We start from the raw sequence: 16,208 nt of genomic DNA, 5'->3' as shown, positions 1-16,208 counted from the left end.
TAACAGAGTCTGCAGAGAAACAGATGGATGCAGTCTGGAATTATAGATCTACACAGTGACCCTGTATGGTCAGTGGAGCTGATAGAATGGACAATGAGTATAGAAACAAAAAGGTGGTTTTAATGAAGTGGCCAGTCGGTGTATGAGCATCAGTACTGTCTTTATTACTCTTATCATTTATAGGTAATTCTAAAAAGGCTGATCGGTTCAACCTGCCTAGGCGTTGTTTGCGGAACTTCTTCGCTGTGCGGAGTTGTTTTGTGTTCCCGCGGCCGGCCGGAGGTGATGACCTGAGGAGGATGGAGGAGCTGACGGAGGAAGAGCTTGACCCACAATTTCTGCAGCAGGCCCAGAAGTTCTGTAGCTACGTGTTCAGCAGCTCCAAACCCAAAACTGTCACAGGAGGACGCACCCTCACCGGCAGCGGTCAGTAACTACTTACACGATGTGGACAAAAGTATTAAGACATCTGTTCAGGAAAGATTTTCTTGCATTCTTGGATTTGATTGCATTCTGTGACAAGAGCGTTAGTGAGGTCATCCCCAACTTAAGTACTGGATGGAGCTCCATCACCATCATTCCAGAGAACACAGCTCTTCCACTGCTCCACAGCTCAATGCTGGGGGGCTTTATACCCCTCTACTAGCCCACGCCTGGCATTATTAGGCAGCATGGAGCCAATAGGGTCATGATGTTTATCTGCTCCAGGGAGTCCTATTTTATTGGAAGTACTTCTCTACAGGGTTTCAGTAGACTGTTTGTTGGTGGTTTATTGGTCTTCTAAATGTGAATATATGAATATTAATATGTGAATCTTGACCCTGTTAGAAATCCGGCGTCCAGGAGACAGATTCAGGAGTCAGGAGACTGGATCTTCAGTGTTGATGAGTTTATTGATACACACAGAGATGTACAACTCGATCGGTCACGGTCAACCCAGTCTGATTAGGGGTTTTTTGAGAGGGCCTTATATACATTGGAAATTGTGGGAGGAGAAAGGTTGATGAAGAGGAGCTTAAGGAGGGGTAGGAGGGGGATGAAGGATAGGTCACTTGGAGTATCAACAATAGGGGGTCATAGTTATCACTTTAAAGAGGGGTAGGAGGTGGGTGAAGTTGAGGGGGGGGTTGAGGGTTATCACACATCAAAGGTCATCGGTATGCTCACTTGATTGTTGTCACCTTTTGGGGGTTATTAGAGTGACCACTTTAGGCCGGCAGGCGAAGAGTAACAAAAGGTGAGAACAAAGGATTAAGATAACCATTTGATAACAAGTTGAAACCACATGAAAGTAATGTTAGAAAAGACCATATTTTCTCTCAACCCCTATGACTGGACGATGTCCTCTGCAGTTCTGGGCGATCTCACAGAGGTCTATGTGGAGGCCATTCGTAGTGGTCATGTTCCATGTCTGGAGAACGCAGTGGAGACTCTTGCCCTGATCCAGAATGGGAAGGCAGTGGACCAGGCCCTAGAGGTCTATATGACCAAGGTCCTGAGCTCTGCATGCTTTCCACTGGACCCGGCCGAGCTTTCCGACATCCACACACAAGCCGAGAGAGAGGCGGTCAGAGTCTTCATCAGCACGTCCTTCAACGACACCGAGCAGGAAGCACAGCTGGATCTCATGGTACCTCAAACACACACACACACACACACACACACACACACACACACACCAATATCCTCAGAGACACACAGACTTATTGCTCTCATGATGCAGTGCTGCATGACTTCTGTCTCTCTGTCTCTCAGAGGAAGATCCATTCTGAGTATGAGGAGATGTGTCGTCAGAATCAGGACGAGTGTGAGCAGGAGTGTCGCTCGGTGCTGGAGAGTGTGTTTGCTCCTCTGGAGAGTGATCTGATGGAAGGCTCCTTCATGCAGCCCGGAGGATATCAGAAGTATCGGGACACACTCCAGCGCCTCACTGACGAGTACAGGGCACGCACACACACTCGACTCATGGTGCGTCTTCAGAACCTAACGTAAACACTATGATCCCTATATAGTGTGGAAGTCATGTCCAGAAGTATTTGGACAGTGACACACACTTTAACCTCACACACCACCTCAGCTAAAGCAAACAAGATGTTTATTATTATACATTAGTATTATAAGATGCAATTACAGCACTTTTTTACACAGTCTCCCATTCTCACAGGGTCAAAAGTAATTGGACAAACTAACAGTTATCTTATTAATAATGTAATAATATTTTTTTGTTTACGAGCTTAAAAATAGCTGAAAATAGCTAAGAGCTAAAATCATAGGGTGGTAAAGAGGCTGGTAAAACTGCATCTGAGCATTTTTCACCCCAACCAACATCACATACTTACTATTCCCACATCAAACAACTTCAACACTCAATATTAAAATGAATGAATTTTTAAATATTAGAGTAATTAATACTCACCAATTTAGATAGATCCAATTACTCAACTCGTACGCCCCTCCCATCACATGCAATGTCCCCGACACTAGTGAGGGCGAGACCAACACACGCCCCCTCCGACACGTGGATAGCTAGCCACATCTCTTTTTCAAACTGCTGCTGTTGCGTCATCACCAGGCATCCAACGCGCCTGGAGGGAAGCGTCGTAAACCCGCTGGTAGCTTGTTTACACTGCTTACTGTAATAAAAGGTTCTGACTTGCTGATAAGAACTGCACCACTGCGATACATGAGGTTTATAGGTGTGCATGTTTTAGGGCAGTGGTGGTTCAATACCCGTGCTCAGCAAGCTGCCACCATTGGGCCCTTGAGCAAGGCCCGTCACCCTTTATTGCAATGCATTGGGGGTGTCCAACACTAATGGTCTTGTCTTGTGTTCCCTGTTTACAGCATGAGGAGGTGTTGACTGAGTATCTGAAGGAAAAGGATCAGTTTGGGAAGAGTATTCTAGCAGCTGATGGGTGTCTCTCGAAAGCAGAGCAGGAGATGGAAGGTAAACTCATGATTTACATTAGAAAGTCAGGAAAGTCCCTTGAAGCCAATTTCAAACTTTTGCAGATTCAGAAATCATGGGTTCAAGCACCTGTACATACATTTGTTGGTTTCCTGGCATGGACCTGACATTTAAGCACAGTCCACATTTCTATAGGGTTAAGGACAGGACTTCAGGAAGGTCAATTCAAAAGCTTAATATCCTCCATAATGTTTGTGACAAAGACTGATTCTTCCTTGATATGCCCCTCCCTCTGATCCACAGTTTAACATAACAAATCCAACCAATCAGATGTGATCAAAAGTCCACACTCCAGACTTTCATTTAGAGGTTCTTTTGGACACATTGCGGTTCCACCATTTTGAAATGACGACACTTTCTACACAGCCCCCCTTATTTCAGCACCATAATGTTTAGGACATTTGGCTTCACGGGTGTTTATGATTACTCAGTGTCAGGCCCTCATTATCATGCTCCCACCCCCCAGGGGCCATCCCAGGACTCCGCCCAAGGACCAAAATAAGGAGCCAGGATTTTAAAAGTCGGCTGTCGTGAATCACTGTGGTCCAAAAGGCTGCTCAAGGGAAAAGCTCTCTAGTCTTGCCGCGTCTCGTTTGCAGTAACCTTGATCCTTGATTTTGTCTCGTACCCATGGTTTGTTTTGTTTGCCCTGCTGTCGTGTTTTCCCCCGTTTAGCTGAAGCTCTGCTTCGTGTTCAGCTAGGCTCCGGCATGACACTCAGGTGCTTCATTAGTTCAGGTATAAGATACCTATACTTGCCTCTAAGCTTTCAAACACCTCTGGAGTCACCTTTTGAATTCACACTGAGGAATCCTACATTTCCTACAGGCACCTCTGAGAGCATTGCAGAACATTTGAGCTCTTGGAGGAGCCCCTCGATTCTTGGAGTAACCTAGAGGTTATTCAAGGAACTACACATTTCTTTAAGTTCACTAAACCTGAATGCTTTACGGTACCTATTATTGCTCATATGTTCCAAACATTATGGAAAATAAAATGTTGGAAGACGATGAGGGAGACTGGACGGTAATCATGTCTGATTGGTTGGATTTGGAGCAGGGGGAGGAGCATATCAAAGGAAAATGAGTCTTTGTCCCAAACATTATGGAGGGCACTGTATTCAAATGTGTGTGTGTGTGTGTGTGTGTGTGTGTGTAAAATGGTGTGTCCTCTCTCTCTCTCTCAGTGGAACGCCTGAAGAGAGAGGCTCTAGAACAGACGCAGAAGTATCTAGAAGAGCAGAACCGGGTCCAGGAGCAGATGTTCAGTGACCAGCAGAAATCCTACGAGCAGCATGTGAACCAGCTGCTGGAGCGAATGGAGAGAGAGCGAGAGCGAGCGCGGGAGGATAATCAACGAGTGCTGGAAGCCAAACTGAAAGTAAGTCAGAGATTCCCCCCGGGACGCCCCGGTCCAGTGCTTTCTCTCCCTAAACACACTCCACTCTCTGAACCGTGTGCAGAGAACCTATCTGATCAGTGTTCTGCAGTAGCAACACTACCAGTTAAACGGATGGACAAACCTGATTCAGTGTGTTCCAGAAGCTTGAAGATATTTTGATCCAGATGTTTGAAGAATAATATTCTTTCTAGGACAAAAATAAAGAGTCAGATGTATTAATTAATTTATTTCAGAAACGATAGTGTACATTAAAAAAATAGACCCGCAGTAGAGACTGATGTACCACAGCTGGGGCACTCCTATACACCTACAATTAGTTTAGGACTGTGTACTTTTCAATTCTATTGATCTGGAAGATTTATAAAATGACATCACTGATCAATATCCGATCCAGTATCCAGAACCCATCTCTAGAACCCTGTATCCAATATCCAGAATCCAGTTACCCAGTGTCCAATATCCAGAATCCAGTTATCCATTATCCTGAACCCAGTATCCAATATCCAGAATCCAGTATCCAGAACCCTGTATCCAATATCCAGTATCAAGTTACCCAGTATCCAGAACCCAGTGTTCAATATCCAGAATCCAGTATCCAGAACCCAGTTACGCAGTATTCAGAACCCAATATCCAGAACCTAGAATCCAGTTACGCAGTATTCAGAACCCAATATCCAGAACCCAGTATCCAGAACCCAGTATCCAATATCCAGAATCCAGTTTCCAATCCAGTTTATTAGTTTATTAGTGTGTGTGTGTGTTGCAGGAGCAGAAGGCTCTGCTGGAGGAGGGTTTTAAGGAGAAAGCTGATCAGATGCAGAAGGAGATTGACAGTCTGAAGAGGGAGATGGAGAAGGATAGCGAGTCTAAGCAGTCTACACTCAGTAAGGTGGTGGAATCTGTCGGCATGGCAGCAGGGCTCTTTCTACCCGGCTTTGCTGCCAAAGCTATTGGTTTCGGTGCCACCTTACTCTCACGATTTCTGTGATAAACCAACAGTGCAGAGCTTCAACCTGTGAGGAATGTCATTTCTTACAGTTAATAGCAGAGCTAAACTCCACTCCTCTGAATAAAGCTCTTGAACTGCTTCTTTCAGAGGTCTGAGATGTTCCTCAAGAACTTTTCCGTGGAGGTTTTTAAAAAGACATCTTGTAAGCATTTAAGTTTAGAGAACCTCCACAAGGTTTCATATGCTTATAAAATAAAGGGTTTGGTAAGGTATACCACAGATTTGCAGTAGATGCCTTAGATCTAGACTAAAACTTCATATTGAAATATGAAAATGTTTGTGGACACCCCTTCTAATGAATGCATTCAGCCACTTTAGGTTGCACCCATTGTTCAACCCAAATAGGTCGCAAAGCAGACGTTAATAATTGGCATGATTGGAGTGATTGCATTTGGGCGTGGCCAAAGATCATAGTGTGAAGGAAGTAGCTAAATCTGCAGGTGTATGGAGGCATACGGTCATACGGGTCTACCAGCAGTGGCAAAAATCTTAGCCTACAAGAAATTCTCCTCATTCTTGAGCAGAAATGAGCGAAAGCCTCCTGCAGGACACTCTTGTCCATATACTGATGGTCTGCAGCTTCCTGCGGACTGTTATTTCAGAAATTGGTGGTGAAGAACCTGCATTGACTTATATGAGCTATGAGTCTTCCCTGCAGATTGAATAGGACTTGAAGCAGATCATCATGAACCTATTGGCACCATGCTGCCTAATGCCAGGCGTGGGCTAGTAGAGGGGAGGTATAAAGCCCCCCAGCGTTGAGCTGTGGAGCAGTGGAAGAACTATGTTCTCTGGAATGATGGCAGTGGAGCTCCATCCAGTACTTTTGAATGGGATTAGATAGGGTGGTGATCATCATCCAGCATCCTGACCTTACTAATGCTCGTCACTGAATACAATCAAATTCTCACAGCAATTCTCCTCCAAAATATAGTAGAAAGTCTTCTTTACTGGATAGTAGAGACAGATACTCCAGCAGAAGCAGGAGAAACTCTTTATTTTAAGAAGCATAGGTGTATATATTTATATGTATGTAGGTTATGTAATAATAATCAGATCAACTGTGAACATACAACTGAATTTATTTGAAAAATGTAAATTATTTAACATATATAATTAAATGCATGATGCATTTTTAACTTTAACAGATGAGTTGATATGTGGTGTACAGTAATACAGAAGACCAGTAATACTATTACATACTGTAAGTGTCCTTCTGGAGTTGAGCGCAGTCTATTGTACAGTGAAATGCAATACAGAATAATATATATATATATATATATATATATATATATATATATATATATATATATAAACCATGACAGCTCAAACAACCATGACAGCCAATAATGTATTTTCCTACATGCTTAGTGCCTCATATTTCACATACAGTCTTCATTGCATGGAGGCTCGTTTCCAAAAACCCTTCTGGGACAAACTTTATAATGTTATGATATTAAAGAGCAACAAAGAACGTATACTGATAAAATGAGGTTCTGGAAATTAGAACAGTCATTTATCCAAGCATGACACATTTAATGCCCCAGCAAATGGGAACAACAAAGCAGCAATATATATACACGTATTATACAAAGGGTACAATGTATTATACAGGGTTCTCTGAGCAAGACCGTAGAACCCAGGTCTTCAAATATGAACCTTAAATCCAGTTTCTAGTCCTGGATTTTGTTCTCACTGGAATTAATGGAACAGTTGATGTGTATGATTGGCTGTGTACTGCCACACGTACCAAGAATTACAAAGTCCAGGACTGGAAACTGAATTTAAAGTCCAGATTTGAAGATTTAAAGAGCCACTTTTGGTTTGTAAACAACTATTTTTATACACGAGCTGAATACGAAGAGCCTTTTAAGGGTTTAAAGAACTTTCAGTTGATGTAAAGGTTCTTAACCAATTTAGAGATGGCCTGGCCAGCACACCAGGTGTTTGGGAAGGACTCCTAACTCCTGTGTAACGGGATTCACACATAATCACACTGGATAAGAGCATCAGATAAATACTGTAAATGTAACTTTCTGACTTAGTACTTTCCTCTAGTGTAGAAAAATGCCCCCCACATTAATTACTACCTCAAATGTATAAACTTTTAGGGGCTTTTAGGGCACATGGTGGCCTAACATGTTCCTTACCAGAGAACTGCATTTTTCATTCATTACATTTGACCAACTATTTATGTTTAAATATGTTAGAAAAGACAAAAGGTTTTGTGGGGTGTCCTAATTCTTTTACATAATTTCAATCCACAAGACACCTCAAACAGAGGTCTGTTCAGTTTCACACACATACTTACTATATCCTGTCTGCACTTGCATAGTTCTCCATTTCCATTTTACAGATATTTACCTGTACAAACACCATTACTGTAAACATAAACAACAGAAACACAGAGGAACATAATACAACTTTCACCAAGGACATTTACTTTCATTTAAAAAAGGCTGGTTCTAGTGATGAAAACATCCAGAAAAAAAATCTAATACATGCATTATGCAGAATAGCATTAATATCCAAAATGATGATCCAATAACATTAATATCCAGAATGAAGCGCTAATAGCATTAAAATAAAAAATGAACCTCTAATAGCATTAATATTCAAAATAAGGTTCCAATAACATTAATATCCAGTATGAAGTGCTATTAAAACAATACTGTTTATAACATTAATATAAACAGGTCATAACACAAAATTATTAATATTTATATATTAACTTAATATTGCCCCCCCCCCAAAAAAAAACAAAAACAAACCATACAATATTAAATAAAGACGTGAAAACACTTTCTAGTGTCCAGTTTTTGATATTTAAACATGAGTTGTGTGGGTTATTACTGGTTCTATACTTATTTTATTAATTTGATCTGCTCCAGAGAGTCCTATTCTATTGGCAATACTTCTCTACAGTGACTAAACCAGCTGTGTGTGTGCATTTACACATCTGTGTCAGCAATAAGTGCAACTAAAAGTAGCTGAATGCATTTGTTAGAAGGGGTGTCCACAAATATTTGGACATATAGTATATTTTGGACATATAGTATATTTTTACAGTACACTCTGAAACTTTTAGATGGTGCCAATGCCCTAGAATAACCATAAAGAACAATTTTAGTAAAAAGGATGCAAGTATAAAGAACCTTTTAAAGGTTTAAAATAGTGTATTCATTGGCAGGGGTGTCCAAAAACATTTGGACATACAATGTCTAGGATAAAGATCCCTGCTATAATATCTTTAATGAAATTAATGATTTCATTAATGAAATGACTGCAATGTAGTGTAATGGGGTTCATGGTATCTTGGCAATGCTAGTCTACTTAAAATAAACTATATTACTTGGTGTAGAAACTGTCTCTTTCATCCTACTCTTTTTATAAAAGCAATAATCCACTCGCATTACCACAACATTACAGTGATTTTACAACAGGATATGAGGTTAGGCACTCAACACCACCGCTAACTGTGATAAAAGCACTGTAAACACTGTCCTTTGTGGCTTATTGGTTTAATAACACAATGTCGGTAAGGGATTCCAAACTTTTGAATAGTAGAGGAAATGTAGTGCAATGACAAATAGTTAAAGCAGCACCATGTGATAATTGGTCATTCTTGCTCTTGGGCTCCCCCTGCTTTGAGCTAGCCCTAAAAGACACGCTTTACACATGCATTTGTTGACAAGCAGAAGAGAAGCTTGATCTGAAGGTGGAGCAGCATGTGGGTGGAGGTGGTAGAGTAATACTACAGGATTTTACACTAATATGACTCTATGGGTTCTGCAGCGTTACACAGCAGCAGTTCTGGAGAGAGGTTCTCCTCCTGCAGCTCCACCACCAAACCTCCATAGTGCAGTAGCAGCAGCAGCAGCGCTCCGGCCCGGAGTGGGAATGACGGAGACGCCGTTCTCCCCCTGTTCCAGTCAGTGGAGCGTCAGCATGATCCTGAAGCTGCTGGTTTAGGGTAAAAATGCTACATATTGTTGCTTTAAGTGACAAGTGCAAAAAGCCAGAAGTCAGTTAGAAGCCTCCAGTCTACTCTTGGCTCTGGTTTTGGAGCGAGTGTTCACCTCAGACGTGTACGCTGCGGAGAAGGCTGCAGTATGGGGTAGAAATGGAGGGTCTTCGACGTCATCCTCCCTCTCTCCCTCCCCCTCTTCCTCCTGCCCCCTGTCGTTATCCGGATGCTTCTGGTGTTTCTCGCAGTGCCTCTCGAAGACTGACATCTTGTCGAACATCCTGTTGCACACTCTGCAGTGGTAGATGCACTCGGCGGGCCGGAGGCGCAGCTTGAGCCGCAGGTAGGGGGAGCAGACGAAGGTGTCTGAACACACGCTGCAGCAGAGAGCCTCCACAGCGCCGCCCTGGTGGCTCTTCTCATGCTGCCTCAGCACTGAAACCGACCGGAAGCTTTTCCTGCATTGCGCGCAAGTGTGTCTTCCCTCACCTGACTCCAAGGCCTGATGGGACAGCAGGTGGGCGGAGCTCCGGAACCCTTTGCCACACTTCTCACACTTGAAGGGACGCTCACCTAGGAAAGGGAGGTATGAAGATTTACACAACAGTTGGATGAAAAGGTTTAAAAACAAATAAATAATCCATTGTGATTTGTGTGTATGTGTGTGTGTGTGTGTGTTATCTTAACCCTTAACAGTGCTCTCCTGGCCCAGCTCCCATCAGAATTTTACAGATAGATACTCTTACTGACCACTGACTTTATGTTTATTTGGGTTTATTCTAATGCTATATAGAGTTAATTACAGGTAGACACTCTCACTGACCACTGACTTTATGTTTATTTGGGTTTATTCTAATGCTATATAGAGTTAATTACAGGTAGACACTCTCACTGACCACTGACTTCATGTTTATTTGGGTTTATTCTAATGTTATATAGAGTTAATTACAGGTAGACACTCTCACTGACCACTGACTTTATGTTTATTTGGGTTTATTCTAATGTTATATAGAGTTAATTACAGGTAGACACTCTCACTGACCACTGAATTTATGTTTATTTGGGTTTATTCTAATGTTATATAGAGTTAATTACAGGTAGACACTCTCACTGACCACTGACTTTATGTTTATTTGAGTTTATTCTAATGTTATATAGAGTTAATTACAGGTAGACACTCTCACTGACCACTGACTTTATGTTTATTTGAGTTTATTCTAATGTTATATAGAGTTAATTACAGGTAGACACTCTCACTGACCACTGACTTTATGTTTATTTGGGTTTATTTTAATGTTATATAGAGTTAATTACAGGTAGACACTCTCACTGACCACTGACTTTATGTTTATTTGGGTTTATTCGAATGTTATATAGAGTTAATTACAGGTAGACACTCAATGACCACAGACTTTGTTTATTTGGGTTTATTCTAATGTTATATAGAGTTACAGGTAGACACTTTAACTATAAATGACCTCATTCACATCTGAACCATTTAGCTTTGAGACAGCTGGATAAAATAAAAGTCCACTTATGGTACAGAATTTTAGCCTTTTTTATATTAGACAATCATTATAATTTGGAGTATATAAAGTAAATTTTGTAAATGACATTTCTCTGCCCGATTTCTCTCCACCCAAGCTCACCTGTGTGCTGACGCAGGTGCATGATCAGTCCAGCCTTCTGGGTGAACGCCTTTTCACACAGCGTGCATTTGAAGGGTTTTTCGCCCGTGTGGAGCCGCTGGTGGGTCTTCAGGTGAGAGGCGCGGCCGAAGCTCTTTCCACAGTCCGGACATTTAAAGGGTTTCTCACCTGTGTGGATCGCCTTGAGGTAGAGATGGGCAAATTAACATCTTATTATTACGAAAAATCACGTCAGTGTACAGTGTGCACCAGCACTTCCACAACACCTGCATGGATCACACACACACCTTACACACCTAACTGCTGTTACACAACACACTCAGAACACATGCAGTGAGTTCCCTTAATAACATAATGACATCATGCTGTGAGTTTAGGTTAGATAATCATCCTTATTTTTGTTTTGATAAGATCAAAGAAAGGGTTTCAAATATAATTTCTGATATATAGATTAATTTTATCTTTATTTAGCCTTTATTAGTTTTATGTTCTCTTAAGTTTTACTTTATTTTGACCTTCTTATCCTCAGTTTCCATTTTTATTTTTGCAAAGTAAAAATATAAAGGCTGATTGATTAACTGATTGATTACTTTACTGAAGCAAACACGGGGCCAATTTTGTACATATTCAATAGATCAATAGATATTCAAATCTATTTTGTTTAGATACAAAGCAGCTCATGGATCTGGAAGCTAGTGAGTCAGTAAGTAAACCAGTAATTACACAAGTCAGTGAGTCAGTACGTAAACCAGTAATTACACAAGTCAGTGAGTCAGTACGTAAACCAGTAATTACACGAGTCAGCGAGTCAGTACGTAAACCAGTAATTACACAAGTCAGTAAATAAGCGAGTCAGTGAGTAAATGGGTCAGTAAATCCTTAAGTAAGCAAGTCACTAAAGGCAGTAGGCAAGCAAGTCATTAAGTGAGTCAATAAGTCAGTAAGCGAGTCAGTAAGTCAGTAAGTAAATAAGTAAATGAGTAAGCAAGTATGTCATTAAGCAAATCACTAAATTAGTAAGCAAGCAAGTCAGTAAGTAAGCGAGTCAGTGAGTAAGTAAGCAAGTCACAAAATCGGTAAGCAAGCAAGTCAGTAAGTAAACAAGTAAGCGAATCAGTAATTCAGTAAGTAAGCAGATCAGTTAGTGAGTCAGTACTTAAGTATGAGAAGCAGTACTAAAGTGAGTCAGTACGTAAGAGAGTCAATGAGTAGGTAAACAAGTCAGAAAGCCACTATGTAAGTCAGTATGTAAGTAAGCAAGTCAATAAGTAAGTAAGTAACTTCCTCACTCACCCACTCACTCAATCAGTCCTGTTTACCTAGACAGATTGACCACAAGGGGGCGCCATTAGTGCTCTAATAGCTTTTGGCTATTAGTTCAACAGTACAGTAACACTTGGTCAGCTCTGCCTCGCATGCCCACATGTTGTGGTTCTGTGCTGTGAAGATACCATCTACTGCCCTCTCCCCCACCCTTACCTTACCTTGTGGCGCATCAGGTGGGCCGGCTGAGTGAACACCTTGTTGCAGACGCTGCATTTGTACCGCCTCTCTCCGGCGTGTGTGCGCAGGTGCAGGGACAGGTGCGTGGAGGAGATGAAGGTTTTACTGCAGGTGACGCAGGTGTGAGGCTTCTCTCCTGTGTGCGAGCGCTTGTGCGTCACCAGGCCTGAGGAGGCGGTGAAACACCTGTCGCAGGTGAGGCACCTGGACGGCTTTTCTCCCGCGTGTGCGCGCCGGTGCTTGTTGAGGGAAGAGATCTTACCGCAGTCGTCACAAGGGTGCTCTCTGGGCTCAGGCGCCTGGGACATCTCACTGGGATCCTCTTCCTTGCCAGCTCCGCAGGGGTCTTTGGTGATGGTGTCGGATTTTCCGCTCATCATTTTCCCAGCTTGCATCAGAAACAACCTAGAAACACAGAGAAAACACAACTCACCAAAGCTCTGGAACCCGCTACTGAAAAATATACTACATGTCCAAATGTTTGTGGACACCCCTTCTAATGAATGCATTCAGCTACTTTAGGTTGCACTTATTTTTGACACAGACGTGCGAATACACACACAGCTTGTCTAGTCCCTGTAGAGAAGTACTGCCAATAGAATAGGACTCTCTGGAGCAGATCAACAGGGGTATAAAGCCTCTGAGCAATGAGGAGCTATTGAGCAGTGGAAGAGCGGTGTTCTCTGGAATGATGGTGGTGGAGCTCCATCCAGTACTTTTGGAATGAGTTGGGGACGAAGTGGGATGATGATCATCTAATATTCTGACCTCAAGAGTGTTAAGCAACTCTTGTTGCTGAGTGCAATCAAATCCTCACAGCAATGCTCCTCCAAAATCTAGTAGAAAGCCTTCTTCTCTGGACAGTAGAGACAGTTACTCCAACACAAGCAGGATCAGCTCTTTTTAATACCCTTGATTTCTGAAATAATAATAAATGAGCAGGTGTCCCAATACTTTTGTCCATATAGTGTATTGGTCAGGGGCCCAACATGAACAGCTTTAAAAAAACAACTGAAACATAATAATATAATTTTGATTGGAGAATTTATAGAACTGTTCATTTTATTTTAGGTATAAATTTTACTGATACGTTTTTAATCAATTACATTTATTTCATATTTTATTCATATTAACTTATTTCTGCTATTATTGTTATTCTTATTGTCCACTTATTATTTTATTTTTACTACATTTTACATTATTTTATGTTCTTATTTTATTGTTTTTTATTGTTTTATAATTTGAGAGATTTGAGATTTATTCTATTTATGAAACATTATACAGTTATTATTATTATTATTATTATTGTTATTATTACTACCGAGTAACTAAATCACCTTTGAGACACCAAATTTGCACTACCTTACCTCAATTTGACATATTATTAATCATTTTTGTCATTTTTATAGTTTGTTTACGACACTTAGATTAACGAAACCTTTGGAAAACGATTTCTGGGACCATTTTCCTAAACTGGAGAAGTTCTGGAAGTCTTATAGTGACACCTACAGAGTTCCGACTGATCCACATCCCCTCCTTACTGTATTTGCTACACAACCAGACAGTTCCTGAGCAGGGACGCCCCCTACACACTGTCCTGCCTGCCCCCGTTCTGTCCCGCCTGCCCCCGTTCTGTCCCGCCTGCCTCTGTTCTGTCCTGCCTGCCTCTGTTCTGTCGCGCTTGCCCCTGTTCTGTCCTGCCTGCCCCTGTTCTGTCCCCCCTGCCCCCGTTCTGTCCCGCCTGCCCCCGTTCTGTCCCGCCTGCCTCTGTTCTGTCCTGCCTGCCTCTGTTCTGTCCTGCCTGCCTCTGTTCTGTCGCGCTTGCCCCTGTTCTGTCCTGCCTGCCCCTGTTCTGTTCCCCCTGCCCCCGTTCTGTCCTGCCTGCCTCTGTTCTGTGTCACCAGGCTCTGTTTGTGTCTTGTCAGTTCAAGCCCCTCCAGTTCATTAGTGTTCCCACTTGTGTCTCCTCTGTAGCCACGCCCCCTTGTTAATCCCAGGTGTTCCTCATTGTCTCTCTGCACAAGTACCCCTTTGTTTCTACCTTCCTTTGGCTGGTCTTGCTCATGTTTATATGTTTTCATGGCAGTTTACGGTTTGTTAGCTTGTCCTGTTTGCTTGTCTTGAGTTAGGTTTAGGGTTTAGTGGGTTTGTTTGGTTTGTTTGTTCTGTTTCTGTTTGTAAGTTTAATTATTTGGATTTTTTATTTTCATTTCTTTTCTTTTTGAAGCTGGAAGGGCTCTTGGTGCGGAACGGCAGTAATGTAGTAATGCTTAAAGTTCACTGTAAAGGCATCAGTAGAGCAGATCTGCGATACTTGGCTACCTTTTATAGCATACTTTAAATTAATTAAAATTGCAAATATCTGATTGAAGAGGTACTTAAATTTAATTGAAATTTTCTTTACAATCTACTATATAACCGTATGAGACCAGACACCGGCCCTGGAGTCATGGATACGGGTTTCCTGTTTTATTTATTGTTTTATTTCAGCTGGGAGTAAGTTTTGAGTATTTAGGAATGTATCTGATGTAGAGATGCTGTGTTTAGTATTTTATGCTGTTTATATTATACAGTTTTATTAGTATATTGTTTATTTATTTACTTATTTGTTAATATATTTTTTATTATATTAGGCTGGTGTGTGTTTGTTGGTTTGGTTGTTATTTTATTTATTTAGGTTTATTTATTTGTTATTTAACTGTACTAATATTTATATCTGTGTGTTTTATCATTTTTCTTTAATCAGAAAGGAAAGGCATAGGTGTGTCTTAAAGGAGAGGACATGGGAAAACAGGTGATTAAGGTGATTATTGTGTAATAAATAATAAAATAAATCAATATTAATAAAATAAATAAATAATAATAATAATTTTAAATAAAAATAATTAAAAATGTCAATTTGATGCTATTTATAAATGCTAAGGTATGTTTTAAGGGTGTCCTAATGACATGATGATGATGATGATGATAAGGACAGTAAATCAGAGAGCTGCAACAGTCTAGTGGTAAACTAGATGTGATGAAGGTCCGAACCCGGATCTCAGCATCTTTAAAAGGGGATCTAAATTTGACTATTTTGATATCGCAATGTGAATCTGGTTTCAGTTGTTATGATTATTTCATGATGAATGGACCAATAGAACTGCTGGTCAACTTATCCAAATTGGTCAACCAGCTTTGCAAAACCAGTATGACCAGCCTGAGATCCAGCATGGTCAAGTTGGTCATGCTGATAGATCAGCTAATCCATCAAACCAATACTGGACAAACTCCTAACCATAATGTATGGTTTTGAGCAGATGACCAGCCTAGACCTTCTGAAGCCCTCAAGCAGCAGAAGCTGGCCTGGATCTGGACCTTCCAGCAGGGTCATGACACGCTGCATTCAAACCGTGCTCACCTGCAGCACCAGGATCTGCTCGCGTTCTCCCTCTACATGAAGCCTGGTCTACAAGGGCTGCTGGAGAGCAGAGATGCTGGATGCATGTTCCTCTGACTGCTGCAGGCCTGGGCATCACCTCAGCAGACACGTCACCGTCTCCAGCGCCGCGAACATGAAGCCTCACTTGATCGGTACATCGATGTATCTGTGTTTTGTCCTCCTGTGGAGAAACCTCTGCAGAAACGTGTGTGTTCTGGTGAGATATCTGCCCGCTGAGCCCCTCTCCCATCAACAAGGAAGCTGGAATCAACACGCCTACCGCGTACACG

General features: G+C 41.6%; 2 protein-coding genes across 2 annotated transcripts in view; one reads left to right on the top strand and one right to left on the bottom strand.

Moving 5' to 3' along the window:
* LOC140560817 (guanylate-binding protein 1-like) overlaps positions 1-8,742 on the top strand; it is a 14,122-nt gene extending 5,380 nt beyond the window's left edge. Inside the window, exons 7-12 of the mRNA XM_072685375.1 lie at positions 184-426; positions 1,353-1,630; positions 1,756-1,968; positions 2,845-2,947; positions 4,155-4,348; positions 5,136-8,742. Coding sequence (XP_072541476.1) covers positions 184-426; positions 1,353-1,630; positions 1,756-1,968; positions 2,845-2,947; positions 4,155-4,348; positions 5,136-5,357 — 1,253 coding nt within the window. The 3' untranslated portion in view covers positions 5,358-8,742. The remainder of the gene's footprint in view (positions 1-183; positions 427-1,352; positions 1,631-1,755; positions 1,969-2,844; positions 2,948-4,154; positions 4,349-5,135) is intronic.
* On the bottom strand, positions 6,443-16,208 carry LOC140560818 (uncharacterized). Its single transcript, XM_072685376.1, has 4 exons — positions 15,898-16,208; positions 12,479-12,902; positions 10,995-11,175; positions 6,443-9,918 (listed from the first exon to the last, which is right to left on the bottom strand). The coding sequence occupies exons 2-4, from the start codon at positions 12,890-12,892 to the stop codon at positions 9,404-9,406; spliced, it is 1,110 nt and encodes a 369-aa protein (XP_072541477.1). The 5' UTR covers positions 12,893-12,902; positions 15,898-16,208; the 3' UTR covers positions 6,443-9,403.

Source organism: Salminus brasiliensis, chromosome 8, assembly GCF_030463535.1.
Source record: "Salminus brasiliensis chromosome 8, fSalBra1.hap2, whole genome shotgun sequence".
In the NCBI taxonomy this organism is placed as follows: Eukaryota; Metazoa; Chordata; class Actinopteri; order Characiformes; family Bryconidae; genus Salminus; species Salminus brasiliensis.
This window is presented reverse-complemented; position numbering and strand designations above follow the sequence as displayed.

Bases quoted from the DNA above. Each gene is read 5' to 3' on its own strand.
- LOC140560818 (XM_072685376.1), bottom strand. From the start codon at position 12,892: ATGCAAGCTGGGAAAATGATGAGCGGAAAATCCGACACCATCACCAAA. The intron at 11,176-12,478 runs GTAAGGTAAGGG...CTCTACCTCAAG, and splicing joins CCCACCTGATGCGCCACAAG to GCGATCCACACAGGTGAGAA. The intron at 9,919-10,994 runs GTGAGCTTGGGT...TCCCTTTCCTAG, and splicing joins GCACCTGCGTCAGCACACAG to GTGAGCGTCCCTTCAAGTGT.